The 9,053-nt window shown below is 42.3% G+C and overlaps 1 protein-coding gene and 1 non-coding gene across 2 annotated transcripts; one reads left to right on the top strand and one right to left on the bottom strand.

The window, feature by feature from the left end:
- The first annotated feature begins 568 nt into the window (after window positions 1–568).
- LOC141699610 (small nucleolar RNA R71) lies at window positions 569–675 on the top strand. The gene has a single exon (XR_012566052.1). It is a non-coding gene; the product is annotated as a small nucleolar RNA R71 (small nucleolar RNA).
- A 3,438-nt stretch (window positions 676–4,113) lies between these two features.
- LOC141696034 (uncharacterized) lies at window positions 4,114–5,015 on the bottom strand. Its single transcript, XM_074500227.1, has 2 exons — window positions 4,793–5,015; window positions 4,114–4,703 (listed from the first exon to the last, which is right to left on the bottom strand). Exons 1-2 carry the CDS (start codon window positions 5,013–5,015, stop codon window positions 4,114–4,116), a joined length of 813 nt encoding a protein of 270 aa, XP_074356328.1.
- Between the last annotated feature and the right edge of the window lie 4,038 nt (window positions 5,016–9,053).

The following is a 9,053-nucleotide window of genomic DNA, read 5'->3' as shown; positions in this document are numbered from 1 at the left end:
TGCACTTCCCTGTTGAGGATATGATTGCCTTGTAGCATACTGCTGTGGTTGCTGGAATCCAGGTGGGTTAAACTGTTTACTCACTCCTTGCTGATATGGTGGCTGAATAGCATTCTGATTATTCCCCCAGCTGAAATTTGGATGATTTCTGTTGTTAGGATGATAGGTCACTGGCACAGGCTGCTGTTGTCGCTGATAATTATTCACATACTGAACAGATTCGTTGACAAGAGAACACTGATCCGTAGCATGAGAACCTGCATAAAGCTCACAAACCATAGCTATTTGATTAACTCCATACGTAGCCAGAGAATCAACCTTCATTGATAGCGCTTGGAGCTGGGCTGCAATAGCGGTGGCTGCATCAACTTCCAGAATACCTGCTACCTTGCCTGACGTCATCCTCTGAGTTGGGTTTTGATGCTCATTTGCAGCCATCGTCTCTATAAGATTATACGCCTCAGTATAGCTTTTAGCCCATAAGGCGCCTCCAGCTGCTGCATCGAGCATGGGCCGAGATTGGGCCCCCAAACCATTATAGAAACCAGTGATCACCATCCAATCCGGCATTCCATGATGTGGACATTTTCTCAACATTTCCTTGTAGCATTCCCAAGCCTCACACATAGATTCTATAGGTTGCTGCACAAACTGAGTAAGAGCACTCCTCATAGCAACAGTCTTTGCCATCGGATAAAACTTTACCAGAAACTTTTGCGCAAGATCTTGCCATGTAGTGATGGACCCAGCTGGTTCAAAATGTAACCAGTCTTTAGCCTTGTCCCTCAGTGAGAATGGGAAAAGCCTCAACTTGATAGCCTCATCAGTCACGCCATTATACTTAAAAGTGCTGCATATCTCGACAAAATTCCTTATGTGCATGTTGGGGTCTTCAGTTGCCGCTCCTCCAAAAGAAACAGAATTCTGCACCATCTGAATAGTGTTCGGCTTGATTTCAAAGGTGTTAGCTTGAATAGCCAGATGAAGGATGCTTGACTGAATGTCATCAATTTTAGGCCGAGAAAAATCCATAAGAGCTGGATCAGCTTGAACAATACGATCTCCCATATTTACTGGTTCTTTCTGCTCAGTTCCTGAATCCGAATCCTTAAAATTTAACTTCTCCGGAATATCAAGAACTTCGTCTGTCTCCTCAGCTGTATCTAAAGTCCTCTTGCGAGCACGAGAACGAGTTTGCATAAATGCTTGCTAAAGTACCTGCAACACAACCGGAAAAAAATAAGTAACTACTACGTCCTAATCACTGAGTCCTAATGACCAATGATGGTCAGTACATAAACTAAACAAATACGCCGAGTTCCCCGGCAGCGGCGCCAAAAACTTGTTAGGGCGAAAACATGCACTAATATTCATGCAAGTATACGCGTTCGCAAGTAATATAGAATACTTTCTAGTTCGTTCCCTCAGAGACTCAGACTAAATTATTGTCTAATTAAACTCACTCACCAATGTATGATTACTTCTCAATGTTAAGACACTAACACTTAAAATTGTTGATTAAATATTAACTATAATTAACTACTTAATTAATCAATTAACTGACACTTCAATTTATCAATAATAAAACACTCATGAGATCACAACTTCATTATTACTTCCTTCTATAGTCGTTGTTATTACCCTTAGCATGTGACAGTGATGATATTAATCAAATAACACAAAACTGATAAAAGCCAACTTTCATTGTACTAATACCATTCTACCAAGCATCCACAATTAAGATAGAAGTTGAATAGTCATCAATTATGTTGAGTTCCCATATGTCTACAGAAATTGACAACACAACGATTTAAGCACAAGTTATTCCTTTTGATTACATAGGGCAAATAAAACTGTTAGAGTTACCCACTAATCATGCACAACGTACATGAACCTATGCTAGCATGGCAAGTTCTAAATCTCAAGATCCACCGTCGCTTCACAAGAGATTAACACCCTATCTTATATGTTCGCGACGCACATAAGACGAATACGCACAACCAATACTAGATATCATGCAATCATCACACACTAAAGTATTAAACAATTAACTAAAAAATTCCATAATAAATCCGTTGCAACCCCATGATCACGATTAGCCCATAATAGCACTTATCGTCATCATGGGTTCATATGAAATCATGATAAACAAACACAAGAAAATAATAACTAAACTAATTATATTAAAACAGAGTACGTCACAAGAGTAAATAAGTTCAAAGCAAGAAAACTAGCATCCAACGTTACAACGAAATAAGAATCACAAGAATATATGCTTCCTCTTTGTTGCGGTGTGCTAAATCGGTCTTCTTCCTTATCTCTTTCGCTCCTTGCGTAAAAACACAATCTTCTTCAATCCACACTTGTGAAAACGTCTCAAATCTACTTATATAATAGTCCCATAAAACTCAGATTACATAGAAGTGGAAACCAAACAGAAGTAGAAGTCCTAAAATAATTTGCCTTTTTTCCCGACCCTGCGCGGCCGCTCAGCAATGCTGAGCGGGCGCTCAGCTTGCTGCGCGGCCGCTCAGCAATGCTGAGCGGGCGCTCAGCAATGCTGAGCGGGCGCTCAGACCTCTACTGGAAAAAATTCTGATTTTGCTCCGTTTCTTCGCCGTAATCTGCCCGTTTCTTTCCTCTCGCAATGGTGAACACATGGCTAGGCTTATTCTTGATGATTCTTCCCCCGAAATGCAACTAAAACCCTGAAATGCATAAACACTAGAAAAACGCATCAAATACACAAAATACTTGATTTTAAGACACCAATTTAAGCCATTTTAAGACGTTCTAAGTGGTATAAAATGTCACTTATCAGCATGCCTCCTAATTCCCTTCTCGTCTGGGTCACATTTGGCCTCCTCTACGCTTACCAGTTCCTTGTTCTCCCTCAACACTATTTCTCCGGGTGATAAAGAATTTCGCAGTCGTAGTCCTTAATCAATTCTAACCACCTTCTCCGCCTCATGTTTAGTTCCTTCTTGGTGAAGATATATTTAAGACTCTTGTGGTCAGTATAAATCTCACACTTTTCTCCGTATAGGTAATGTCTCCACATCTTAAGGGCAAACACTATGGCGGCTAATTCTAAGTCATGGGTGGGGTACCTCACTTCATATTCCTTTAATTGCCTGGATGCATAGGAAATAACCTTACCGTGCTGCATCAGCACACATCCCAAACCCTTATGGGACGCATCACTATAAATCACAAAGTTCCCTTTATCGTCTGGTAGGGCAAAGACTGGGGCCGATACTAACCTTTTCTTTAATTCTTGGAAACTCTCCTCACATTTCTCTTTCCAAACAAACTTTTCTGTTTTCCAAGTAAGTCTAGTCAATGGGCCTGCTATCGTGGCGAAATCCTTAACAAACCTTCGATAATACTCGGCCAGTCCAACAAAGCTTCTTACCTCGGTGGGCGTGGTTGGTTGTTCCCAATTAGCGACAGCTTCTATCTTTGCATGGTGTACGAGAATTCCATCCTTACTAATCACATGACCCAAAAACTGAACTTCTTTCAACCAAAATTCACACTTTGAGAATTTGGCATACAATTTTTCTTTCCGCAAGATTTCCAATACTATCTTGAGGTGTTCTGCATGTTCCTCCTCCGATCTTGTTCCTCCTCCGATCTAGAGTAAATTAGAATATCATCGATGAAGATTATCACGCATTCGTCCAGATACTTTTTAAAGACTCTGTTTATCAGATCCATGAAAGCCGCGGGCGCGTTAGTCAAACCAAATGACATAACTAGGAACTCATAATGTCCGTACCTAGTGCGAAATGCAGTCTTAGGTATATCTTCCGGTTTTTTCTTAAGTTGATGATAACCTGTCCTAAGGTTAATCTTGGAAAAACACGTTGCATCCTTTAGCTGGTCAAAGAGGTCATCTATTCTTGGCAATGTGTACTTGTTCTTAATGGTCAGCTTGTTCAACTCTCAATAATCGATATACAGTCTCATGCTGCCATCCTTCTTCTTCACAAATAGTACGGGTGCACCCCACGGGGATACGCTCGGTCTAATCATTCCTTTATTCAATAGATCTTGCAGTTGATCAGCCAACTCTTTCATTTCAACGGGGGCCAAACGATACGGGGCCTTTCATACTGGTGCCGTACCGGGAGCTAAATCAATGGCAAATTCTATCTCCCGATCCGGGGGTAGTCCGGGAAGATCCTTGGGAAATATATCCTCAAACTCATTAACTACAGGTATGGTGTGTATCTCAGGGGTTTCTCGTTTGGTATCCACCACGTGAGCCAAGTAGGCCTCACATCCTTGCCTTAAAAGTCTCTTGGTCTGCACCATAGTTAGAAATTTCTTGGTTTGCCGTTGTCCCTTAATTATTATACTCTTACCACTAGGTGTTTTCAATTTTACTTTCTTCCCCTCACAATCAATCTGCGAATGGTTTCTAGATAGCCAATCCATTCCTAATATCACATCAAACTCCCCTAGTCGAAAGGGAATTAAATCTACTTGGTATCTTACCGCACCTAATTCTAGGTTGCAGTTACCATAAACTTGATTTACAGGGATAATCTCTTGATTAGCTATTTCCACTTGAAAAGATTCTTTCAAAGGTTCCACTTTTAAGTTCAATTTTTCAGCAAATTCCTTAGATACGAAAGACTTGGTAACTCCAGAATCAAATAGCACATTGGTGGAATTGGAGTTTAGGAGGAGCGTACCTGATATAACATTGGTGTTCCTCACGGCATTTTCACAGTCATATTAAAGGTCCTAGCAGTCGGCACTCTGTTAGATGCAGCTACACTACCCCTCGAGCTAGCTGGGGCTGCCGCAGGGCAGTCCTTCTTCACATGTCCTGTCTTTCTGCACTGAAAACACTTAGCCGCTTCCTGGTTACAAGTTATGGCATAGTGCCCCACCTTACCACATTTAAAGCATGTCACCGGTTTCTGCATACATTGCCCAGAATGCCTCTTACCACAGCTCTTGCATTCTGGCAGAGGAGGTCTTGGTTGGCTATGATAAGACATTCCCGTCTGGTTCCCGCTCTGGGCCACACTCACGCTCCCTGATCCCCCGAATCCTATACAGTGGTTGGGTTGGGAGGCCGTCCCCCTAACAAACTTACTAGGGAAGCTCTCCTCTCCCACACTCCTGCTTCGACCATCATACTTTCATTTCTTAGTTTGCTTCATTTTCTGGCTCATTTCACTCCCTGTTTCAGCTATTATGGCCTTCTGCACTAGGGTGGCATAGTCAGTTATCTCCAGAATTGCCAGCTTGTTCCGATTCCACTGCTTCAATCCCTGTTGAAATCTCTCAGCCTTTTTCTCTTCGGTGCCCACCAGTTGTGGCACAAACCTTGACAATTCTGTGAACTTAGCTTCATATTCCGCTACGCTCATATTCTCTTGTTTCAGCTCTAGGAACTTTCGCTGCATCTGAATCTCCATAAACTTCGGGACATACTTCTTTAAGAACAACTCAGTGAATCTTTCCCAAGTAACAATCCCTTGGGGCTCCATATTTTTCTTGGCTTCCCACCAATAGTTAGCCTCACCCTTTAAGAGATAAGTGGCAAAATTAGTCTTATGTGCTTCCTCAGTGCCAATTCGCTCAAAGGTCTTTTCTACCTCTTTCAGCCAAGCCCTGGCCTGAACTGGGTCACCAACACCGTGAAACTCTGGGGGCTTGACCGACTTGAAAGATTTAAATGCATTAGCCATGGCCTGCTGGGGTTGCTGGGGTGGTCGTTGCTGTTGCAGGTTCTACCTCAGAAGTTCTACAAACTGACAAACTGCTCCATAGGGTTCACTGGCATTTCCATCCCCTGAGTATCTTCAGCCTCTGACTCTTCATAGTCCTCGTCATCATACTCATTTCGTTCTTCGTTAATTCTTAATGGTGGGGTCTGTGTTCGATGCCCTTGTTCATTATTACTACCCTGGCCGCCAGATGCAGCCGGGCGAGTTCTTGTTACTATTCTCCTTGGCGGCATTTTCCTGTTACATAAACTTATTTAGGTTGTTGTTTTCATTTTCCAATCCTCATGCTTCCTGATTTGTTATGACAGTATGTAATTATGCAGGTATGAAAGAAGATTAAACCACAATCTAGAAATCGCAACTAATCAACATGATAATTATACATAATTTGGCCATACGCCAGGTCTGGGTACAACATACTGAATAATAAAAGTACAATCAGCCTTAATACAATAATCCTTAGTTGGTGGCACTATCAAAGATAACAACCCAAAACAACTATCACAAAATAACTAAGTACCACCGCTGAGGAACAACAACCAACTACTAATAGTGTCTACTAGCCACGAACAACATCACGAATCCGCCTCATAGCGTGGACCACAACTCTGATAACCTCGCGTCTACTCACCAAGTCACGCTGTGGGGATAAGCGATGAATCCTACCGAGGGTCCTCTGCTCTATGCGGCGAATGGTCCTGCACACGCATCGGGCGCTGGGGTATCCTCTCCTGCCTCGGGCCTTTATTTTCATGTGCCGCTCGATGGAAAGCTGGTCCCTCAGCTCGGCAATACGAGCCTCGGCCGCTGTCAGATCAGTAGCATAGCGACCTACCACCCAGTCGTGAACTGCTAGGGATATGACTGGTAGGGGTGGTGGAAGTGGGGAATCTGCAGGAGTCGCTGCCACACCGTCAAGAATAGGGTCCATGCCATCGTCGGTCTCAGTCCGTGCGGGACTAACTGGTACAGGGGACGGGGTGGGTGTCCTCACTGGGGTGGCTGCCCCTAGCTCCGCCTCTAACTCCTCAGTCAGTGCAGTGACTCTGGCCTGCAGAGCTATCATCCTATCCATCAAATCTGCTACTCCCATCTCATTCTCGAGCTCAGCGACTCGAGCCTAGGCTGCTGAGATCTGATCTAACAAACACTCTATCGACCTCTTATGCACATCCACCCTCATCATCTCTGGAGATGGAACCTCCTTGCTGCCGTATGGAATATCCTTAGGAGGGGCTATCTCAGTGTCTGGCTCAGTGGGGTCCTCCTCCGAGTCCTCCTCAGGGTCAGTCTCCGGGTACTCTAATACTTCTAAGCCCACAGTAGGGGCAGGGTCAGCTACCTCGATCTCAGCTAAATGGGCCTCATCATGCTCTCTCTCGTTTCTTCAAGCCTTGACCTTAATACTCTTGATTTTCTTCAGACTAAATCCTTGTAATAAATTGATACCCTGACGAGATCTCTGTCACTTGATTAAATCCACAATCTTGATTTATATCACTGAGGCTTGATCAATTTCTTGAGCTTCTTCCAGTGAATTAAGTCTTCAAGTCTGTAGATGAATAATGTTTCTTAACCCTTTGACAGATGTTACTATATGAGATCTCTCTGACGATAGATCCACTATTTACTTATTACATTCTTATTTGAGTTGAGTTAAATCCTCGAATATACAAATAGGCTATGCCATATGCCTTTCAATCTCCCCCTATTTGCTTGTTAGACAATAACAACAAATACCTAGAGGATAACTCAACTAACAAATAAGAAAAAGATATAAACAGAAATGCAAAGTAAATAGCAGAAAAGTTCTGGATTATATTTAACATTTTCCAGATTCCAAAAGAAATTTACAAGTGAATACAAGATAGATGTTCCTCTAGCCTGAACATATAACTATATTAGACTATCTTGATTCATAAAGCTCTAATCATATTACATTGAGTTTTGAGCTAATTGATTTCAGTTGTCTTCTAAATCTTGAAGCAACTCTTTGTCAAAGACACGATCCTTTTCTGAAGTGAAGCTTGTTGGTCTGACTGGTTGAACTCCAACTGACTTCAGCTTATTCTTGATCTGATTGTACCTTTTAATATTCTTTTCACAATAAGCTTGAATCAAATCAGCAGCTTGAGTCTTCAACATGGATGAGTATCCAGCAGTTCTTAAATGATGTTCCATCCAGACCAGATGCTTAGCTGAGTAGTCTTTAAGAGATTGTACATCTAGCTGACAGATTTGAAGACAATCAGACTTAAAGAATCTCACCTGATAAGGATTGTTGACCACTTGAGGACTAGCCCTGCTGGCAAACTCTTTAAGCCTTTCTCGAAGAACTTCATTCAATTCTGAGCTTCTTTTTACCTTGTTGAGAAGAACCCAAATCTCTGACAAAGAACGATTCTCAAACAGATGAAGTGACACCTTGAAAGATCCTTCACTCTGACAATATACAAAAATGCTCATCTCATTTAGGGATCTATCAAAAGCAGCTGTGATCCTTGAGACTTCAGTCTTGATAGCATTCATGTACATGTCATTGTTAGGATTTGAGATTTCCAGCTTGTCAAGAAGATGTAGGAACTGTCTATCATTGTTAGTGCTCAGCTGAGGCATATCAAGTACTCTCCTAGCTTCATCCCATTTTTCACCAATCTTCAGTCTGACATCTCTTCTCCTTTCTTGAGCCTTAATGTCATGAAGTCGTTGCTTTTGAAGAGTTTCTGTTCTTTGTATGTCTTTCCTCTTGTCAATGATCTGGGAGACCTTTTTGAGTTCAGCTTCTTTTCTTTTCATCTCTGACTGCTGCTGCTGAAACTCTTTCTCAAAGATAGGATCCACTGTAGCTTCCTCTTCCCAATCTCCAAAATCACTTTCCTCTTCAGCTTCAAATAAACCATCTTTATCTTCCAAGACTGGTTCAGTGGGAATGTCAAAAATGTCAAAGTCATCTTGTTCTCCACTGTAATAGACATCATCAGCCTTTCCTTTGTCCCCAGCAGAGGTATCTTTTTCTTTCCCCTTTCCACTACTCCCTTTCTTCTCCCCCTTAGTTGAGGGATCCTCTACTGATTTTCCCTTAGATCCTCCATGACCTCCATCACCTCCCGAGCCTGAGCCTCCACCAGACGGCCCTTCAAAGTAAGTCCTTTGTTCTTCATTGGGACAGTGAGAATTTTTGATCATGTAGTACAGGTGCTTCATCCCTTCATTCAGATGTTCCATACCTGTCTCTATCTTCAGAAATCTAGAGGAATCCAGTGAATGATTCATTTCAACCAAATCTTCAAGAGAAGTCATCCT

The sequence above is a fragment of the Apium graveolens genome, chromosome 11, assembly GCF_009905375.1.
Source record: "Apium graveolens cultivar Ventura chromosome 11, ASM990537v1, whole genome shotgun sequence".
Lineage (NCBI taxonomy): Eukaryota > Viridiplantae > Streptophyta > Magnoliopsida > Apiales > Apiaceae > Apium > Apium graveolens.
The sequence above is the reverse complement of the archived record's forward strand: the minus strand, read 5'-3'. Positions and strand labels throughout refer to the sequence as shown.

Coding starts and splice junctions, on each gene's coding strand:
- LOC141696034 (XM_074500227.1), bottom strand. CDS start 5,015: ATGTCTTATCATAGCCAACCAAGACCTCCTCTGCCAGAATGCAAGAGC. Junction 4,704..4,792: donor AGCCCCAGCTAGCTCGAGGG/GTAGTGTAGCTG, acceptor ATGTTATATCAG/GTACGCTCCTCCTAAACTCC.